The sequence below is a fragment of the Paralichthys olivaceus genome, chromosome 7 (genome assembly GCF_024713975.1).
Source record: "Paralichthys olivaceus isolate ysfri-2021 chromosome 7, ASM2471397v2, whole genome shotgun sequence".
In the NCBI taxonomy this organism is placed as follows: Eukaryota; Metazoa; Chordata; class Actinopteri; order Pleuronectiformes; family Paralichthyidae; genus Paralichthys; species Paralichthys olivaceus.
In genome coordinates, this window is record NC_091099.1 from 17,587,237 (window position 1) to 17,610,554 (window position 23,318).

The following is a 23,318-nucleotide window of genomic DNA, read 5'->3' on the forward strand; positions in this document are numbered from 1 at the left end:
AAAAATACAATTTGTACAATTTAAACGAAATGAACTATTGAAAACATCATGAGGATTATTCTACATTAAATTTCTGCCAATAGATCCTTTCACCTAAATCTTACACACTGGAGCTTTAAGTAAGTTTATCTTTTTATCTCAAATGATAATCGGTTGATATTAAACAAGTAATCATATGATACTTTATCTTCACCGTCACCTTTATGCTCTTGCTGCTCTTTCATTTTTGACTAAATCATTGTCACTGAACTTATGTGTGATTTCTGTGACACTTGTGTGACAAACTTTGCAGAAAAAGATTTCTGTGTTTTCATCCTATCAAACATTTTGCGGCACTTTGTTGTTCTGATTCATGTGCAGGGAATTTTAAGGTGATGGTATAACAGCATTTTCTACTAACTGTAGCATGTTTATATCAAATGCAAAATACTTTGTGGATGTCACACAACAAAAGTTTCTCAAGTCAGCATGTTCATTAAGAGAATTGTACTAAAAGGATCCTTAAGTCAGTGTTGGCCAACGATAATGCTGAGTCACAAAACCCAGATATGACACAAAATAAAAATTACTTTAATGTTTAGAACATCTACACTGTAGCTCCTGCCAGAATGTAATTCAATTACCCTGTGGCCTTCTCGATGCATCCACTACATGAAGCAGCCTTTTCTCACAGATCGAAAATAATCAAGATGATGAGGATGGCAGCCACCATACTTAATTAGATATTATCCTTGATCAGCAGGAGTGTACAATCTGTTTACATCCCAATAATGGACTTTCTCAATAAAGAAAGTAAACGTTTGAGTTTTATAGATCTAATATCGATTTTAAGTTTAAGTCTTTGTAAAAGTGTCCGTCCTTTGGACATGGTGACTCAGAAAATTGTGCTCCACTGATTACAAAGACACAATTATCGATTTGTCTATTTCTACGTGTGTATATATATATATATATATATATATATATATATATGTGCATTAAACATATGTCTATGGATATACAGTATATTATATATTAAGTACTGTTTGTGTTAATCAAGTCACTGATGATGCACACATGGTGGGAACAAATTGAAATTGATCAGTAAGTCAATGGGATATTTATCAGAAAATATTCTTAAGACATTAAATGTTTAAAGATTCATAGTTTCAGTCATCAAAAGTCAATGAAAGGTGCAAATATTCTCATATTTTATTCCACATATTTCAAATACAATTAGCAGTGGTGCAATGAAGCATCTTAAAACTTTAAACCAAAGCTGCAATAATCTGGATTTGAATTTCAAAACTAATATTCCAACAAATGAATATTCTAAAATCTGAAAAAAGTCATGGTGGAGAGCTGTTCACAAAACATTTCATCCACAAAGGACTGCACTGACATTACCCAGCTCTCTCTCTTTTTTTCAATGTCATTCGGTACATGCAGCAGTGTTTGGCACTAGAGGCTAAAGCTAATTGTTGCTGTTGGCTTAACACTGTTAGCTCAACACCATTAGTAAATTGTAGTCAAAGAAAAGCTAGGAAACTCTTTGGCACACTATTTGGCTGCTACATAACGTTCAGTAGTTCCATTGGCGTGAGATGATTACCGTAACTTTCCCAGTGTTTCCCGGTGACCTTCAGTGTTTCCTGGTTTGACTCTTGTACTCCAGAGACTCTTGATATCATTAAATATAATTGTTCTGTTGATGGTGTGGATTCAGTGAGTTGAGCTGAGGACTACAACAATTTTTAAAGCATATAATTATTTCTGTGCGCCGAATTATATTGGCAGTTCCCGTTGGCTCTATCTATTTGTGGATGTACAGACAAAAGCACTGATTTAACATAACATAAAACCTAAAAAGCGGATGTATGGATATCAGAGGTACGGTTATCCTTTCTATAACCACTAAATCTAAAACATTCTGTATCATATCATGTATACACAATACATGTTTGTATGACTCAAAACTAGCCCACCTTAACTACCTACAGTGGCAGAGAGAGACACTGCGCTGCAAATTAAGAAAACGCACGGTTCTTCATTCGTCCAGAAGACATTATGTATGGCTTCAGCATTCAAGTTCAGACAAGCTACTTACTGCTACAAGACAAAACACAAAACGACAAAGGACAAATGGCTAATGTAGAAAATCCAGAATGACATGTAAAGACCCAGATATTCTTCTCTGGAGTTCTTGGAAACATAGAAATAGAAAAATTAGATGACCAGACATTTGAATCATTTCGGCCTGTATCTGTTAGGTTAACCGTTAGCCATGCCAACTAAAAGCCAATGGCAGAATATTTAAGTACTATTATATTTGAGGATTGTGCACTTGAGTATTTCCATATTGCACCACTTTATACTTCCGCTCAACTGCAATTCAAAGCAATTGCAATTACACTGCAATTACAAGCTGGTGTTCTTATTGTAATTCATTTAAAATATCTTGCAAGTAAGGTCCCAAATTATCCCGCAACAGCAACATTCATTAAATAATCTATATAAGGCCAACATTCAGTATGGCTGACAAAATTTTGTGAATTCCCTGGAGACCACATTCTTGACACACTCCAAGAGTTAAGCAATGCACATAGCTGACAGAAAATAGTTGTGGCTACACACTGTAAGATCAGAGGGCTCCTGCCATGAGCTAATCATTCCATGTGCCATATAGGCAAGTGTTGAAGGAGCGTTGCCTGTTTATTTATAGGAGCCTCTGAGGTTCCACGGCAGAGGATTGCTCTTGAGCTGGATTAAATTACAGCTATGGTGAAAGATGAAAATACAGCTTCTATACAGACACAAACATGAGTATAAATTCTTAATGCAGATCTATGGGCCTACTTTATTGGGCTATATTCACGGCAGTGGAGGCGCATGATCTCTCCAGAGGAACATAGACTGCAAATGAACCATTAAACACATTACAGCTACATCTCAAATATTCCCGAAAACTTTTTATTTCTTTTCTTTGCATGATGACTGTAATGTAGGGGGCATATGGAAGATAACCGTTGCATGAAAATAGGTTGAAGGATGAAGAAACAGCATCCTCCATATTTAGATCACGTCAGTGTGTGCTGTCATCATCTTAAAACCAGTTTAGCAGCAAGTTGCATAAGGAATCCATATATCGTCTGTGTTCAAAAACAAACTGTCTTGTTAGAATTTAAGTAGGCTGCAAAACATTTTACAGAAAATAGGCCTATGTGGTTTGCATCGGCCTTGTTTGTGAGCACATGGACGTAGAGAGAGATGTATTTATAAGTAGGCTCAAGGTAAAAGTATATCAAGGAAGCCCAGGCATCGAGAAACGCTATCAGACACATGGCAGCAATTTGCTGACCAGATGGTCGGCACCAGCCTCAGCCTGACCTAATATCACGGTTCAATAGTCTGTTTACGTTGTAGAACTCACTGTAACATGTGGAGACATGGCAGGTGACACACAAAAAAACATTGAAGTTAACACTGAGTAAACTGAGCTTAAAGAACAAGTGAGGCCTTGTAAAAGCTAGTGTCAATATGACTCTTACTATAAAGAAAATAATCAGAAAGTGGAAAACCTGCACATATTCAAATGATTTTTGAAATTGTTTTTACAGTCAGAATGTTTTTTTTTTTCATAATTTGGCTGTAAAGTCTTCAAATTCTTGCCAAGAATGAAAAACAGTCAGGAATGAAGCAGAGAACTCTACCTGCAAGAACCAGTGTCAGCAGATATTTTATAATTATCCTCTCTGAGATTCTCTGGCTGAACTTGTAAAGCTGTGTGTTTGCTGGGTGGGTTGTTGAACAGGGATTTTTTCAGTCCAGCAAAGTCGAATTGCATATATACAGTATATATATGACATCAAGCGGGTGACCAGATTGTAAGTTGAACTGTTCTTAGACATCAAGAGTGCTTATAAATAGTGGGTGGTTACTTTGGCCTATAGCAGCAAAATCTGGCCTAGGAAAGAGAAACTCAAATGAGAGGCAGGTCAAATCAACATTACCTTTTCTTGTTAACACCATAACAGACATGTAATTGAGTCATAACTTTGTTAAAATTGCAACTGTTTCCATTTCTTACAGTAACTGCTGAAATGGATGAAAATCTCAGTGTGGAGAGTTAACCCCTGGAATATGCTATTATTTTTCTTTTGAATAACAGGTGGAATCAACCCACACACATTAGCTTGATTCTGATAGAAGTCAACAGAAACTCAGTTGTGATGGTGGTGGTGTCTGTTCAACCAAACGCCAACACAGTCAGTGGCCTGATGTCAAAACAATACAGCATTAAGTGTTTGACAGGTTCCACCTGAGAGGAAGAGATATCTCTCTTAACATCTGTTTCTGTACACAATCTATGGTTCTGTCCAATAAAAGATTTGTTGTTGCTGATATTTGCATTCATCTTTAAATGTAGTGCCCCCTTGTGGCAACAGTAGACTACTATCTCTGGAAGCTAGGTTGACTACCAGCTAACATTCCTGCCATTTTTGTGGGCGTGGCTTTTTAGACGTTTGCACATGTGCGTCGTGGACAATCCTGTGATTTAACTGCTGATCAGCTGTAGGTATAGAAACGTGTGCTTGTCAAACTGCACTTGACTATGAAGATCAGTTGATATTCATTTTTACACAGGGGGTTGGTTCTCCGGCTCTGCCTGCCAATCTGTAAAAGTCACCCGCACGTCATTGAATCACATGAACAACGTTATTGACAAAATGAAACTTTGAGACCTTTGAAGTAATCCTTGATTTATAACCCACGTGTGGCTCCTCTGTGAACTGATCCCCCTGCAACTGCCCCTGGCCTGGATGGCGGACGACGCAGTCTACTAAAAAAGGGAAAGGCTTGATCAAGGGGTGAAATGATAATCCGAGGGAGGAGTGGGATGGGAGGTAATTCCAAGGAACCCTGCCCTCCGGATCAGAGGTATCCAGTTTCATCTCTTGCTGCATGCCTTGTTACCTATCAGCAAGAGCATGAACTTCAAGTTAAGATGACAGCGGGCTAAAATTGGTGGCTATCAAAACCCGGGAAGTGTCTGCTTTCAAGAGTGGAAGCCCTGAGTTCAGACACCTCTGGGTGAGGAGACCGTGTGCAGAGCGGGCAGCGGGGGACGGCATAAACACAGCTTAAACTCCATTAGGACAAAACTTTCACACTATTAATTAGTTGCAGCTGCACACACTCCTCACCGAGACTACAAGGTAAACTGTGATCTACAGACTTTGTCACCGTTTCACTGACTCACTATCACTGTGAGCAAAGATCTTCGGTATCGATCATTTGAGGTCAAAACACATCTAGGTATTCAGTTAAGCTGGACTCTACCAAAGGTGATATAAGCTTAGCTTATTGCAAACATATTTGTATTATTGAATTTATCAGTCAGTTAATAAAGCTGCAATACAGAAAACACATATATACACACATCTCTGGCAAGGCTCAAAAATGTATGTGTCAAGGTATAAAGACAAATCTACCAAATATAAGGACTCATTTAAAAACATTTGTTGATGTAGGCTACACACTTAGAAAAGAAAATGACTATCAGTTTAAATAATTAATGCAGCTTTCAAACTGTCAAATATACACATCATTATCATCAATTGTAATCAATTAACTAATCCTGTCTGTTCTTGGCCAATCGATCAAACCGAACTCTGGCTTTTGGTAAAAATTTTATTTGACTTATTTTAAGTGATTGTTCATGAAAATGTTGCATTTTGAAAATCTATGTGAAGCATCTTGAATCAGAGACCTGCCAGATTAAACTTAATCTCAAAAGACTCCAGTGTCTGACACGCTGTCATCACCGGAGTGCACCTCAGACTGGGTCACTTACCCCCTATTTCATTTCGAGCAGAGTAGTTGGCACTAGAATGATGTGATCTGAAGAAGCTGTTGACTAGTGTGACTGACCTTTAAAAAAAAACCAACCTGTCTCAACTTATAACACACTCTTTACACAAACCTGATATGCACATGCATTCATTCACCAATCACACTAATAACAATGCCGGATACACACTTGCAGTTATACACACACACTTTGTAAATACTTGGCCTGGGGATCTGGAGGAGGTGAAAGCCAAAGGGAGACGCCGACACAAGTTGGTCGTGTGATTACCTCACGTCTGTAATGGGTTGGGAGGGAACCTCATCCTGTTTATATTTAGACAAAGATAAGTTTGAGAGGATGAAGTGCAGTTAATGAAAATGTTCATACATACTGGCTGCTTCTTAACAAATATAGTTAATGTGTTTCAAAATATCTAATTAGGATAATGATTAGAATTTAGAATTATTAGAATATATTTAAACAAATTATTTTATTAATATTATGAGTTATTAACCAGTATATCATACAGTCAATGGATGTCTTTCATCATAAAATAGGGTTAGGGTTAAGGTTATTGTCATTATGGATATCACAACATTGGGATAATTATTTATTATTAGGATTATTTCTATTTTTATAATATAACTTAGTATTTTGTAGATATAATGGCAATTTTTCCATGATAAAAATTAATAAACATTGGCTGGTTTTAAAGATATAGAGTTTATGTGTTTATGAATATCTAAGCACTGTGATAACTGTTTATTATTAGAACAATTGGCATGTTATAAATAGTTATGTTATTGATTTCATCATGCTACTGTGACAGAGACGTCTTAACTGAGGGGAGAGTTTATTGTTAAAATAACGCAATGAATAACAATAAACGAAGATAATGATAATAATATAATTTAAGTATATCGAGCTTTTAAAAATACTCAAGGACACTACATAAGTAAAAACAGAGCAATCAAGTAAAGGCAAACATATGAAAATATAAAAATAACATTATTAATCACACATTAAAAAGTTCTGCAGATGAAACCAAGATTAAATCAGATATTAAATCAGTGTCAGTTGAGATGACAGCATTTCTCTCGTTCTGAAGAATGATGAGAAAGCAGACGTTTCCTAGCTGTGAGTGAACGCACGGGGTCTTGTTACCATGGGGGTCTCCTGCATTCATAGGTCGAGCCATTAATAACGATGGGAGGTTCCTCGCTGTCAGCATTCATGCACCCTGCAGGCTTTTATGGCATGTGTCTCCCAGGCTACGTCTCGGTACATGCGGTCACTGTTTAGGTGTGCATGTACTGTACATCTCAAGAGAAATGGATAGATGGTGGAAACGTGCACTTGGCAGCAGAGTATTCAAAATAGTAAATATTGCAATTCTGTTAAATAATCAAATGAGATGATGTGAATATTGTGCTGAAATAATGCTGTTGTAAATACAACGATGAGATTAAAATACTACTGAATTTAAGATAGATAATAACTAGAGGTGACAGAGGGAGGCTAATGTAGATCATGCCATGTTATATTCCTTTCTTTAACTTTGACTGATGTATGAGAGTCACATGTCCATTCCACAGCTTGTTTATTATTGTTTGTTTCCTTGGTTACAGTCAAGGCCTGACACCTTGGTTTGACCCAGACAGTCATTTGCTATATGCTAAAAAATTAGCAGCAGGCGGCACCGTGTCCTGACACTGACACTTGACTCTGAAATCCAACCCTTTGTTCAGTAATGGAAAGACCATAAAAATGTGCTCCTCTGAGACCCAGTGCTTGTTCGAAAGTTTGTGATGGCAGGTTCTTCTCACCAATGATCGCCCTTGTTTGTGTAATAACGCAAACCGTCCAAGTTGGTTTTAGTAACACTGATTAGCACCCCTGTGCTATTATTGTTGTTCTCCTGTGTCTACAACTGACGTGACTGACATAAGTGATAGCCTACAGCTTTATGAAGGCAACGAAAGTGGAAAAAACTGGCCTATAAAAAGACCACAATGCTGCGGCACACATATAACTTGACCCTGCACATTGGGGCCACATCATTTAAACATCTTAGCATTTAATCTTTAAGAGAAGAAGAATAATTAAACTCTAATGTGACGAAAAGTTGACACTTGAAGTCTGAATATACGACTACAAGTACTTGCAGCTGTTTTTTTTTTTTTTTACACCTCTGTGACCCCAAAGCTAGGTCACTTGTCTTATGGGGGTCCACGTGTTCCAAGTTGTACAATTGATCCCTTTAAGTGCGATGAACAGTGAATGTTATTTTGGCTGAGGCTTCCTGAAGACACCATCCTCTCTGGCTACTCAAGTGTCAGTCAAACCAGCAGTTTCCACTGGCCAGGTCCAGGAGGGCCCCTGGTGACACGCTGCTCTGAGCCTCAGAGCACTAAAGTCATTTCATCTTATTTATATCAAGATACATTTGATACGCAGGAAAAGAACCAAAATATATGCTGAACAAGCTCAATCTGTTTGTCCTTTTCTCTTGTGCTGTTTCTAAAACTGTGGGCTGTGACCCAAAGTAGACCCGGGCGAGGAGGTTCCCCTTGTGACGAGAATAGCCCCATGATTTCATGAATGAGGGACCTGCAGGGTAAGACACTTCATTTCTGAGCAGACACTGGATCTGAAAACATATTTGAACTCTCCCTGGACAAAACAAGGATTAAGGACTTTTTGAAAGCATATTATATTTTAAGTATTAATAACTTAAATTTGATTTAAAATAACAGACTTGTAAGGTGACATGTTTACTTGGAAATCACTGCAGTGCAACAGTGAGTGAGTGTGAGAGGGACAGCAGCAGCAGCAAGTGTCATCTGGTCTTCCAACTTGGGGAGGGCTCTGGAGTTTAAAATGGTGTGAATATGATAGCCATCTCCAGCCATCGGTATTGCTTATGCAAGTGGAGATCTGTCTGCACCATTGAAAGTTGACAGTTCAGAGGCACTAATCTGACAAAAGGACGGTGTAAATCAACAACGGAGCAACAATTTTGGATTATCGACAGACTCTGAGGAGCAAAAAAAAAAAAAAAAAACTGAATCTGGGGCGGCTGCATGAGAAAGAGAGACGTGAGGACGCACGGGCTAAAGGGCAAGAGGGAGACACCGAGGAGGTGAGTGGCGGGTTTACCCTCGGAGGGGTAAAAAGATGACTGTGGTGTCCCAGGAGAACCACGACGAGACTGTGGTCGTTACTCCTTTGTTGCAAGATGCTGCCGACTTGGAGCCGGCGGACCAGGAGTGCAGCGAGAGGGTGTTCATCAACATCTCAGGTCTGCGCTTCGAGACGCAGCTAAAGACCCTCTCCCGCTTCCCGGCCACGCTCCTGGGAGACCCGCGCAAGAGGATGCGCTTCTTCGACCCGCTGAGAAACGAGTACTTCTTTGACAGGAACAGGCCGAGCTTCGACGCCATCCTTTATTATTACCAGTCGGGCGGGCGGCTGCGGAGGCCCGTGAGCGTACCTGTGGACATTTTCCTGGAGGAAATCAAGTTTTATGAACTCGAGGAAGAGGCCGTGGACCTTTTCCGAGAGGACGAGGGCTTGGCGAGGGAGGAGGACCAGACGCTGCCCAACAACGAGTTCCAGCGCCAGTTGTGGCTCCTCTTCGAGTATCCGGAGAGTTCAGGACCTGCACGGATAATTGCCATCGTGTCAGTTATGGTTATTTTAATATCCATTGTTATATTCTGCTTGGAGACACTACCCGAGTTCAGAGACGTCCCTCCGCAGCCGGACAACAGCAACACGGTGAATGAAAGCGCACAGGGTAAAGCGACCAGCCCATTCACAGACCCCTTTTTCATGGTTGAGACACTTTGCATCGTGTGGTTCTCTTTTGAATTCACCATGAGGTTCCTCTCGTGTCCCAGCAAAGCAGCTTTCTTTAAAAACCTCATGAACCTCATCGATGTCGTGGCCATAGCTCCGTACTTCATCACCCTGGGCCTGGATCTCGCAGAGCATCAGGGCAGCAGTCAACAGGCCGCGTCCCTGGCCATACTAAGGGTCATCCGTCTGGTCCGTGTTTTCAGGATTTTTAAACTCTCCCGGCACTCCAAGGGCCTCCAGATCCTCGGCCAGACGCTCCACGCCAGCCTCAGGGAGCTGGGGCTGCTCATATTCTTCCTTCTCATCGGTGTGGTCTTATTCTCCAGTTCAGTTTATTTTGCAGAGGCAGAAGACCCCGATTCTGGATTTTCCAGTATACCTGATGCGTTCTGGTGGGCTGTGGTGACAATGACCACGGTTGGTTATGGAGACATGTGTCCCTCCACCATTTGGGGGAAATTCGTTGGATCTTTGTGCGCAATCGCTGGAGTACTCACTATAGCTTTACCCGTCCCAGTCATAGTGTCCAATTTCAATTATTTCTATCACAGAGAAAACGAGGAGGAGGAAAACACTCAGTACGTGCACGTGACTTGTGGGCAACAGCAACAGCCCTCATTTGTTGAGTGTGATTCAAACAAAAGTATCCAGTCGCTCTCCAAACCTGAGTCCTTTCAGGAGAGCGACGACCTGGACCCTCCGAAATATCCAAAGATAAATCCACTTGAGACATACACAGGGAAACTGACAGATGTATAAAGAAGATGTGTTTTTTTTCCTGGTGAGTTATCTTCCAGTGGACACGCAGTCAATGCTTCTCCACGGCGGATGCTGCAGGTGCTTTTACGCATGCTGTCTACAGTGGTCTCCAAACGTGGGGCCTCAGATATTAGTTTTTGCAAATACCACCAACATCAGGAATTCACGTTATCTTAATTCACCAAATGAGAAAATCATTCCTCCACTTCTCACATTTTCTCATATTGGAGAGACTATTGGAAACATGCAGAGAGAAGCTGTGGACTTTAATATTGTACTCGGGAAACCTTAAATAAAAACATGTGGGAACTCATGAGACACGCAATTAAACACAAGGATTATTTGAACTGGGTCTGCAGCAGTAACATAGAGCCATCCGAGAAAACACACGGCTCCATACGTGTCAGGGGCAGGTGTTTTGTTATTTGTTTACCCATAAAGACATTTCAATATGAGCTACAATTTATTCATATATTGTTGAGAAAATAGCATTATCTATTTTCTAATAATCCCAGAGTATTGAAAAGAGTCGGAGAGGGCAGATCAGGCGTGCGTAAACGTGCCAATGACGCACAAGGCATCCATCTCTCCACACTGGAGCACATGGCGAACTAAGACACATGTCCATTAACCGAAAAAAGAATACTTCACCACAGAGTTTGGGTTCATGTTGGCCACATGTCAGAGTGTGTCGGGGTTTGAGCCGTGCGCACTGTGGATAGTTGGCTGCTGCTATGTGCACGAGCACACTGGCACTTGTTCAACACTCTTGTCCAGCTGCGTTCAAGCCTCCGATATATTCGTGCCCAACGTGTCATTGTACATAAACACAAGTAGCTTCTGCTATTACGCAGCATGGCGTCCCGACATAATGGGAACTATGAAAACCTACTTTGCACTTAAGTATGAGGCGGTCAAATGAGTAAAACCGCTTAGATTTCTGATAGAAACCTTCTTATATTAGGTTGTTTGCATCTGTTCAACTTGCAGATTGTTGCCTTAACCAAGGCTCTAACACTCAGGATACTGTGTTCAGGTTTAAGGTCTGTTTTTCATGACAACACCAATGTCCCATAATAAAAAGACAAATATCTCGTTATTACATGATCGATTTCCTCTAAAAATAACAAGTCTCACATGTCTAAAAATACTACATCATCTGCAGCCCAATTTTTTTTTTCTTGGAGCTTGTAATGTGTAGCCAGTGGTCAAAATAAATGAGCTCTGAGCGCCACTCTGTGGATGAAACACATCCCTGCAGACAGCTCAGGAACCTCAGAGTGCAAAATTAAGACATAGGCTTGAATATCTTTGCTCTGTTGCAGCTTGCCTGTTCGGAATTTGGCTTAAGCCTCCTGAGGCCATGCTCTTTGACACAGTATGTATTCAGATGCTTGTGATGGTGATCTAAGCTCAGATACCTGATTGCTTTCTCTCACCTCCCAATGCCAACATAGTGAGTTTTGTTTTCTGCTTACAGGAGGCAAGAGACGATTAAGTGAAGCTCGTTGTTCGCTTAAAATACTAGTGGGGCATTCTTTTCTCCTCCAAAATACTGGATCATTTTCTCATGGATTATTCTTGCATTGCCAGTGATGTAGCCTACAGAGACCTCATGGTGGAAACGCTTGGGGAAAGTTTAGTCTGCCGCAGTGGACATTTTGTGTATTAGCCATAGAAAAAAATACATTCTTTTGTGTAGGCTTTATAAATGACCACGCTCTTTTTGTAGCTGTAAATTGTGTACATAATGTTGTTTTGTAAAACTTCTGAACTTCCTCTTTTCTTATGCAGCTTACAATGCAAAGTTGGAACCGCAACTTGCTTCTGTGTTGTTACAATCATTCAGCTTACATTGCAGCCCGCTGTAAACAACAAGAGCATTATAGTGCAATGTCTGCATGACGTACATGCATTGTGAATTTTAGATGTAATAAAATATTTATTTTTCTAATTTAAAGATGTATGTGAACTTAACTTAATTCTTTTTATAAATAAATTATGGATCAGAGAACATACCCCTCGTTATTTTTTCATGATCGCAATAAAACGGATTCAGAAACAGCAAGTCATTGATGTTAGAACTTCAAATCCATGCACAGTGATTAGTTCAATTCACTGCTCTATACCTCTGTTGGTGCTCATTGGTGTCAGAGGAAGGGTCGTCTTGCCACAAAAGCAATTAGGTTAATAAAATGTCATTGTGATGAATGGAGGAGGCACATTTCAACCAATAAGATAGAGGTCTGATCACCTGATTTGATCTGAAAGGTCTTTTTTTAGTAAGTCAGACATTTGTTCTGAGTTAGTTCAGCTCAGTGTCATAAGGCCCTGACAAACCAAACACTGCCATGATTTTATTTTGACTGTTGTAATGTGAGTATGTTCTCAAGTTTTACCCAATTGTGGTTTCCTGAGGCGAACCAATAATCTGCGCTGTCCGTGGTGCTGAAAGTGATCCGGCCTCTGCAGAGGATCATCTAGTAAATTCCAACTCACAGTATTAGAACAGGTGACAGGGTTTAATATTGTGGTTTGTATCCATGGCCTGAGAAAGTACATTCTAAACCACCATTTATGTGACTTAATCTATTTTCACTCGTTTCCTATGGCTTCATGGCTTTAAGTCAAAAACATAAACATCAGTATTTGTCACATTCCTTGCAAAATGTGTCTTCTGGGGCCAAATGTAGCAGGTTAATGGCTGAGAGGATGTGATTACTTAGTCAGCATCATAAAGTATAAAGATCCTGGACATGAGCACAGACCTGCACAGACAAGCTGACCTGCAGACGCAACGTGGACCATTTTAAACCCATTGTCGTTGCATGGAGTACAATTAAGTATCCCAGTTGTACAAATGGTATAACATAACTCAGAGACAAGTATAGACACATTATTGTGTATTAAATAGATTCATAAAGAATTCATAGTATGAAATGTAGTATATTAACACATATGGGTTTGTGTGCTCAGTTAAATTGCACATAATAACATTGCACATGATGATATTGCACAGTTACGATTGTATTGCACTTGGTTCAGTTCTCTAAAGGCACTTGAGCACAAGCTTGTTACCCTTTGATTTACTGCTCATCGGCATAATAAAATATACTAAATCACTTTAGCGCACAACAGTCCTTGACACATCCAACGGTCATCCAGGAGTGATATGATGACAAGGTGATCATTTCTTCCCTCATTGATCGACAACAGACTGGTCTGTAATTGGCAGATGGTCTCAGATGTTGCACAGTGAATGATTCAGAGCTCCTGTCCCTCTTTGCGGTCCATTGCGCCAGAGCTGGCACTGCGCGGGCGCTCTTGTTTTTGTGGTGTGTGTGGAGAAGTTGAGTCGGCGTGCTTTAGTAGAGCCGGTCTGCATTGCGTCGAAACCCTCCAACTCCTCCTCCTCCTCCTGCTGCTGCTGCCCTCCCCTCTCCTCCTCTCCTCTCTTTTTCCCTCACCTCCCATGCACTTGCATGTAAAATGCACATCACAACATGTTTGACATTGTCAAGTAAACATTTGGACCTCGCTGCTGCTGCACTTGACTCGTCTCTCCACTCTCGTTTTTTTTTTTTTTTTTGGGGGGGGGGGGGGAGCGTAAAATTCCGCTCTCCGAGAAACACACTCCAGCTCGTCATCGTGTCCATACTCGCAGGAGGCAGCAGATTTCTGCTGATGCAGTGATGTCTGGAAATGTCAAGGGCTCGCTTGTTGCCCCATAATGTATCTCTCCCCCCGAACTGCTGCGCAAGATTTTCTCCTGCGGTACAGCCTCTACTGTAAAGCTGCTCACACCACCGTGCCGCCAAGCGAGCAACTGTACGGACGCTGCTGCAGCTTTGCAACCCTTCTCTTCTCGCAGCATTTCCATCTCAGGCTTCCCTCATTACAGACCTGCCTGATTTCTCATCAGACGTTTAGACCTATGAGGGCACTTTGACGGGACACGGGATGGTGATGATGACCATAGTGAGGCTCTAGGCTTTTCTCCTCGGGAAGGTGCAATGTGAAGTTGCCACATGATACCCACTGGTGTCCTGCTGTTGGATGATATTACCCGAGGATAAAACGCATTCAAGACCTTTCAAGATTACGGTAAGAACTGCTGACTAGCACAATATAGCCATCATGGATTGTTTATGTCAACAGCCGCTGTTCAAGATGATATACTACTATTGTATTGTTCTCCCTCTTTCTTAAGAGTAAGATTTTATTTGCAGTATTTTATACTGCATTAGGCCTAAAGGCTTTGCGCATATAGAAACCTCAGTTGCTATAATGTCAGTATATTATGCGTCAGACCGGAGAGAGTGGCATAGGATAAATCACTGCTATGTTCCTTTAAGACACAAACACATATGACAAACTTAAGTTAACAGAAATGTCATAGGAATGTAGCAGAGAATGAAACAGCAATTGAGTTACTAATAGGAATTTAAAGGTAATGTGGAAAACACAATAAAGATCAAAACATTCATGAACTCTTAACTGAAAGATTGTAAATACAGATTTTGTAGAAATATGACAATTTGAATCCTCGGAATAGTATTTTTTACATACACTATCGGGTAGTTGCACTAAATGTAGGCTGAGAGAAGTAAACGAATAAATAAATAAACTGCAGAAAATGCTGAGCCAGCAAATATCTTGGCAGTTTGATCCCATTATTTCCTCCCTCTCCCTCCCTCTCTCTCTCTCTCTCTGGGTGACAGAGGCAGCAGTAACAACAGCAGCAGATGCACTGGAGAGCAGCAATGGTCAAGTCAGCGAGAACCGCAGTGGAGCCGCACTGAGGCAGAGCAGCCAACCAACCCCCTTGTACCTGGGGACGTCTCCAACAATTTAAGGGGTGTGGGAAGCTGAGGAGTGGAAATTTTCCCCCTGATCCTGAATGCCTGCTCAGTCAGACTAACCGAAACCCAACACAACTCCTCCTCCTCCTCCTTGTCTTCCACCTCCTCCTCCTACCAAAATGACCGTCGTAGCAGGAGATAACATGGACGAGACCTCGGCTGTCCCTGGTCATCCTCAGGACACCTACCCCCCAGACCATAATGACCACGAATGCTGCGAGAGGGTGGTGATCAACATAGCGGGTCTCCGGTTTGAGACACAGTTGAAAACTCTCTCCCAGTTTCCAGAGACGTTGCTAGGCAACCCCAAAAAGCGGATGCGGTACTTTGACCCTCTGAGAAATGAATACTTCTTTGACAGAAACCGCCCCAGCTTTGATGCCATCCTCTACTACTACCAGTCAGGCGGTCGGCTGAGAAGACCAGTGAACGTCCCTTTGGATATGTTCTCAGAGGAAATCAAGTTTTACGAGCTGGGAGTGGACGCGATGGAGAGGTTTCGTGAGGATGAGGGTTTCATCAGGGAGGAAGCGCGCCCTTTGCCTGATAGGGAGTTCCAGCGTCAGGTCTGGCTCCTCTTTGAGCATCCAGAAAGCTCGGGCCCCGCCAGAGGGATCGCCATTGTGTCTGTGATGGTGATCCTGATTTCAATAGTCATATTTTGTTTAGAGACTTTACCACAGCTGAAAGAGGACGCAACAATTCGAATAGTGGGGAACACTACTATTTATTACAAGCCAAATATCCTTACTGACCCCTTCTTTGTCATTGAGACACTCTGTATAATCTGGTTCTCCTTTGAGTTGATAGTACGCTTTCTGGCGTGCCCAAGTAAACCGGCCTTCTTCAAGAACATGATGAACATGATCGACATTGTGGCTATCATCCCTTACTTCATCACACTTGGGACTGAGCTGGCTGAGGATCCCGACAACGAGGGGGTGGGGGAGCAGGCAACGTCTCTGGCCATACTCAGGGTGATTCGTCTGGTCAGGGTGTTCAGGATCTTCAAGCTGTCACGACACTCCAAAGGACTTCAGATTTTGGGGCAGACCCTCAAGGCCAGCATGCGAGAGCTGGGATTGCTGATCTTCTTTCTGTTCATTGGAGTCATCTTGTTCTCCAGCGCTGTCTACTTTGCAGAGGCAGAGGAGCAAGGATCCCACTTTGGCAGCATTCCGGATGCATTTTGGTGGGCCGTTGTGTCTATGACAACTGTGGGCTATGGGGACATGGTCCCGGTTACTATAGGAGGCAAGATTGTAGGATCTCTGTGCGCCATCGCTGGAGTGTTGACGATCGCACTCCCAGTGCCTGTCATTGTGTCCAACTTCAACTACTTCTACCACAGGGAGACAGAAGGAGAGGAGCAGGCCCAGCTGCTCAATGTAAGCAATCCCAACATCCCCTCCGAAACCAATTCCAGTCGCCGCAGTTCATCCACAGTCAGCAAGTCGGAGTACATGGAGATTGATGGAGACATAAACAATAGCATCGACAACTTTAGGGAGGCAAATCTCAGAACTGGCAATTGCACTATAGCCAACCAAAACTGTGTAAATAAAAGCAAGCTGCTCACAGATGTTTAGACACTAGTTAGAAACTTTGGGATCTCTATTGGACTGTGGAGTAGACCATCAGTTAAGAATGCTTCATTTACCTCCTCAAAGCGCTCTATGGCATTAGGCCTACAACTATGCTCAGCTAAATAGAAAGGAAACAGAAAAAACAAAGCTGTTAGAGTGTATGACAGGTTGTTAGAATAATTAATTCTTCTGATCCTACAAATATATAGGTATATCAAAAAGAAACCATCGATTACTGCGCATATACACGGCTCCCTGGAGGATGCAGAGCACACACTGTCTTATGAGACGACGGCGTGACAATTAAAATCTTATGCATGGAGTACAGATAACATTACAGCAAGTTGCACAATGCACCAGAAACGTCTGCAGAGACATGCAAGCATCTGCAGTCAAGTGGTAAGCGCCAAGAAGTTAGGTGACCCCCCCCTTTCCTCTCCACACACACCCTCCTCTCTCCTCTCTTCCTACACTGGATCTACTATTCAGCAAAGCACCTTATAGGAGGAAGACTGATCTCTTCTTGTTTGGATGTAAACAGATGGTGATCTACTCGCTTCATGGACATCCGCAATGCTGCTGTTTTCCAGCAGTGGCTGTAAATGTGATATCACCAAGTGATTCAATGCCATGCCCTTTAGATGCAACACAGCACAATGATAAAGTGAGCTTCACACAAGCATGATTAGAGACTTTCCATTTTGATATCGGCATGCATGTGACATATCTCACGTAATGGAAAGGATGTTCTTTTGGATAACCTGCCTCCATCCACCTCCCCTTCTCATCTGTTTTCATACCGAGTGCACTGGATGAGTTTTTCATTTGAAATGCTACTCATTTAGAAGTATAGAAACTGAATGTTAAATCTTAAGGGAACAGTACATAAAATGAGATCATAGCATGAAAAAAGTAACCTGCATTATGGTCTATTGACTAAGGTACTTTTGTATCCTGGTATATTTAATGCATGACATGAGTATACAGCTTGTTGCAATTCAGGCACTCGGCAGTGCCCTATTGTCAGGGAAACTACGGAAATCAAATTCTGGATGTTTCTGAATTGCGATCAAATATATCCGAACCCACCCTGAGGATGCAGAGTTTCTAATTTTAAAAGTAGACAAAGAAACGGAATAAATATTATCAAAAATGCATATAATCATAAATAAGCACCGATTACAGTATTACATCAATAGTGCAGTGCATGGACCTTCTACGAAGAAGAAAATTATTAGTCATGCTTCCATCTCCATTTCAAATTTTAGTGTAATTTTGTTTGGAATCCACTCAAAAAAGATCATCACCACATTCAACTTCATATCATGGAGAATTCTTCTGACATTAGTTGCTAGTGCCTTTATCCCTTTCACCAACAGGACCAGTGAAAGTGCCTCTGTGTACAATGGTATTTGTGAGGTTGAGCGGAGCTGGTTCACCTTCTGTTTAAGTGTGGAAACACTGTTGGTTAGAATGTTAATGATGCCAGATAAGCAAGGTTGAAATAGAAGCTGATTGTGGTCAAAAAAGTAAAAAATAGATGATCCATGGCTGTCATGCACAACCCAGTTTTCATGCACTTAATTATGCCCTTAAGCAGCAATGTATTGTACTCTGCATGTTTACCAATTCAAGTCAAAAGGGAATATCCATCGGTTTTCAACATCTTTTATTCATGTCTGTTGTTTTTTTTCTTTGTGCACCATGCATCCTTTCAGGGTCTCTACCTCAGCGAGGTCATTGCAAACTTGCTGCAGAGCTGCAAGCTTCAATGCAGGGCTTCCTATACCATAATGCAAAATGGAACCTTAAGTGTAAACAGCAGTCATGCAATATTGAATGTGAGAGTCCCAAAGCATAGCCTTTTTACACAAGCACTTAGGACGAATAGTGTACCCCAATCCTGCTCCTTTTGTTCACTTAAAGCTACGCACAATCAGAACATTCATCATCAGAGAGTTTAGCGAGGTTGCCTGTTTTATATGTTGCTTTCTTTGAAACAGTGGTGTATAATTACACTGAGTTGTGTTTCAAAACGCGTGGGAGAGAGAGCAGATGTAAGTTTGATGTAGTTTTTAAGTCTGTCATCGTGCAATCCAAAGCGCAGCCCGACTTTTTGCACAGTCATTTTGTTCGGTTGCTAAAGTCAGTTTTCTTTGCTAGTTCGATTTTTGTCACTTGTCACCGTGCTTGCTCACACATAGTGCGTTGTTTCTCAGCACATTGTCCCAAACAGGCTGACTGCAGATATAGACGGGGACAAATTGTAACAACTACTTGAAAATCTCCAGCTACTGTACATCAATCTACACTCAGTATTAAGACAAATTCATTCTAACAAAGGTAAGATTTTGTACTGTATGCCCTTTTTATTTTAGATTTAGCAATCTCCTGACAAGGTCCTGTGAAAAACAAAGCTCTGCTGCAGTGCTACTTGAATGTCATAGTCGTTTCTGTTGGTGCAATGGCTATCTTTTGTGGTGCTACTATAGGACCACCATCGTTGTCCTGTCACCATCACATATTATCTGAAGCTTTCATTAATTGTTTTCGACGAGACTCTGTGATTCTTGTTCCTGACGGTTTTTGTTATTGGTGGTTGGTTAGTATAGGGAACTGTTTATTATTTTATTTGAAACTGATCTTTGTACTGTACAGCTGAAGGGTGTCTGCCTCAGGCGAGGTAAAGAGCCTTGCTCAATGTCAGTATCTTATAAGAGCAAAAAAAGACACAACTGTGTCAGGGATCTTCACCTTGTGTAGGGTTTCTCATACAGAAGGACGCCAATAACACCCAATAACATATATTTGATACAATATATATATATATATGTGTCTGCATAGATATTCATATATATATATTCAAGATAATTATAGTCAACTCATAAATGCAGCTATCAGGAAATTGTTGTCCTTGGTCATCTCGAATGACTAATGCTGGAAAGTGTGTGTAACATGTCCTGCATGCCACAGCTCACATGAGGTGAAGAAAATAGATATGACACCCCTCACATTAGCAGCGCTGTTGCTTCTCCCGCTGTGAGGGCATGTACGGATGGTGCTATGCAGTCAATTACCCAAAAATAAGAAACATGCATTCTTTAACAGCAATAGATAAACAGAATAACCAGTTTCTTAGACGCTTTTTTGTAAAAAAATAAAATAAATAAATATATATATAGATATATATAAAACTGAAAAACAAATCTATTTTGAATGTCAGAGGAACTGTGATCACTTGACAGATACTCACAACAGGGCTGTTTATGTACCAACCTCTTGCTCTCTGTTCTGTGATTTTTGTAAGGTCATTGGGGGTTTAAGTGTAGACGGAGGCCGACATTTTGTTAGGAGTAACCCGGGAAAAAAAATCCAAATAAAAGCTTTGTAATAGTGGCAGTCCCCATGAACCACCCAAGTCAGACTCCAGTCTTTTTGCAGTCAAAGGAACAAAGGCCGAACCTTGTAACGTGGTCCCAAAGGAATGGCCCATAATGTATTTAGAGAGGATCTATTATCAGTTCACTGGACTGATTGACCGTGCGAGTGAACGTCAGAGAAGGTGCCTAAATTGTTTTTACATATTCATTTCTTTGAGCTTACTGTCAGATGTTACGCTTCTGCAAAGAAACAAAGGCGAGAAGATCTAAGAAAAAAATGACATTCATTTAAACTAAGAAAAAACGAGAACAAAATGCAATTTAGCTACAATAAGATAGAGAAAAGTAACCACTATATACTGCAATTATGTATGAAAAACAACTTTAATGTGTGTTTTTATTTTTCCTTTTTTGTTGGTGGCACTGTAACATGACTGATTTAGGAAGAACATGCCATACACTGGAATATATCAAAGATAGTATGTTCCACTGGCAAGCCATGATAATGAAACTACTGTATTATGATCAATTGTTATACAATAAATGATATGGACTATAAGTGTACTAAAAAAACAAATGGTTTTTCTTTTTGGTTTCTAGAGAAAAAAAATAGAGGATTCATTCAAACACCATGTTCCCATTGTTTCCAGTCTCTTGCTGAACCTACTGCTTTAAAGTATCTCTACAGAAACCTACTGATCGCAAAAAACTGCATGGTCGACGGAAGACTGCATGAGCTTTTCAAACTGTGGATCAACTATAATACAGTTGCATCGTTTCAAAACAAAAAAAGAAAAGAAACCCTTGCTTTCATCTGCACCAAGGCTTTGTGTAAAAGGCCCTGTTCAGGAGTTGTCGTGAAACGTGTCCTCCGCAGGATTTCTTAAAAAGCACCTTAGCACTGACCTCATCACCAAGACGACGCTGGGCATCCGAGCCTTGCCCAGCGTGTGTGGATGTTCAGGTTGTGCTCGCTTAGGCTCCGAATGTGAGCGAGGACATCAAGGGCTATAGTTTCTCAAACTCTATCTCTATTCTAGGACTGAAGCGCTCGCTCCAGTGACATTTCTCCCCCCATTCCTATCTCAGTCTAGACTGTAGTGATACCGTGTTGTAAGAAACATGCCTGTCATGTCCAAACAGGGCCTGTGCCACACACCCTTGTCAGTACCACCTCGGTTTTTTAAGGCATTTCTTGTTTGCTGAAGGTCGTGATGCTGGACTGCTCTCTGCCTGCTGAGGAGGCACTGGACAGGATCAAATGTCGGGAGTGTTGTTGTTGTGTACCTCTCTCGCCAAAGGTGACTTTCAGTGAGAAGATCTGGTCTGTGTTTAATGTGCGATGGCTGAGTTTGTCTTTTTCTGTCGAGAACGCACATTTAAATCGCTGGTAGGGACGTTTTTGGAGAAAAACTTGCAAAGGGACTGTTGAACTCTTCTTCTTTTCATGCATAAGAAAACTAAACTCTGATTGTGTTATCTGATCCAATCACCATTGTCATGTTGTGTTTACTAAGGATTATGCTACAATGTGTTCAGTTTGTCTGATGATGACAAAGGCATGGTCTGTGATCTATGCAAGGGTTATTTTTTTTCTTATATCACTTATGATTTCATCTTACATTAACTTCAATAAATTTTTAAGGATCTGCTGGTGTACGCTCATTTTGGTTGGGGGGTGGGGGGACTTAAATCATCCACTGTGCACTAAGTTGTCCGAGGCGTTTCTGCAGCACACTAACAGGAGAAATGTGCTGCAGTGTGCAGTGTTACAGAACTGGAAGTCTCAATCTAAATGTGTCTACCTCTGTACTACCCTCTCGCTTAAGCCATTAGCAGTGATTCACAGGGCTAAGGTAATGGTTCCACACTAATCCTCAGTCCCAGGAGAGCCCCGCTTACCTCTGTCATTCCCAACGAGTTGTTATACACCTCAGAGGCCAGAAGAGAACCCATCACTCCCTTTTTTTTTCTTCCTGTATTCACATGCACACATGCATGAAACCGTTCCAGGCTGTTGTGCACTTGCTGAGTGCAGAATAATTAAGTTATTTATTTATTTATAGATTATTTTGTGCAGATTATTTACTTATAAAGCCCAAAGTAACAAGGTTAAGATATGCGACAAAATGACCAAGAGTAGCAGCGAAACATCACATTTGAAACGCAAAAAAATTGGGAGTATTAGTATTTTTACTTGAAAAAAGAAATTCAAAACATAATTTCCAAATAATTTATTTGCAAAATCATTTTCTGTTGTCACTAAGTATTTCATTGGATTTCTCTCTCTGTTGTTATTTAACACACACACACACACACACACAGTGTCCATGTGCCAGTCGGATGCAGTAGGCTATATCTCGTAAACCAATACCACTTATGAACATAATTTATTTATAAATTAGTGTGCTGACTATCACCTACAGCCCAAAGTGAAAGATTTTCAGATTTACTATCCAATATGAAAAAGAGCTGAAACAATTGCGAATGTTTGTTAATTTACTTCTCAAAAAAATATTTTAATTATTATTTGTCAAATAATTTCCTGTTGCTAATTTAAAGTCGTCAAAGTGTCCGTCTCTTCAGAGCAGTTTTTGAGATATTCAAATAAACAGTTACCAGACACCAATTTCTGTGCACAAGTCTAAAAATGATGTACCCCAAATAAAAAGGTTTCTGTTCTTCATGCCTTTTCAATGCAACTTCTTTGAAAGAGAGAAGTCAGAATGTGATACTGAAAAAAGGTGAACACAGACATGGGAGTAGTGTAATTTAAAGGGGTTTTGGGATTATTTGTGGTCTTTTAGGCATAAAAAAGGAAATACAGGCCTTTAGTTTGCATCATTTGTGTACAGATAGCGGCTGTGGCTGAGGGGGTAGAACAGTCGTCCTCCACCCATAAGATCTGCGGTTTGATCCCAGTCTTCCCCATCTGCATGCCCAAGTGTCATAGAAAAAAGTGCTGCCCATAGACAGCACTGTATGAATGTGTGTGTAAGGTAATAAACTGGACTGTAAAGCACTCCGAGAGGTCATCAAG

The 23,318-nt window shown here is 40.9% G+C and overlaps 2 protein-coding genes across 2 annotated transcripts; both read left to right on the forward strand.

Annotated features, from left to right (window-relative positions):
- The first annotated feature begins 8,035 nt into the window (after positions 1–8,035).
- On the forward strand, positions 8,036–13,515 carry LOC109624600 (shaker-related potassium channel tsha2-like). Its single transcript, XM_020079399.2, has one exon. It carries the CDS (start codon positions 9,008–9,010, stop codon positions 10,448–10,450), a length of 1,443 nt encoding a protein of 480 aa, XP_019934958.2. The 5' UTR covers positions 8,036–9,007; the 3' UTR covers positions 10,451–13,515.
- Positions 13,516–13,563: 48 nt separating this feature from the next.
- kcna1a (potassium voltage-gated channel, shaker-related subfamily, member 1a) lies at positions 13,564–21,927 on the forward strand. The gene is made up of 2 exons (XM_020079398.2): positions 13,564–14,554; positions 15,172–21,927. Exon 2 carries the CDS (start codon positions 15,432–15,434, stop codon positions 16,899–16,901), a length of 1,470 nt encoding a protein of 489 aa, XP_019934957.1. The 5' UTR covers positions 13,564–14,554; positions 15,172–15,431; the 3' UTR covers positions 16,902–21,927.
- Positions 21,928–23,318: the final 1,391 nt, after the last annotated feature.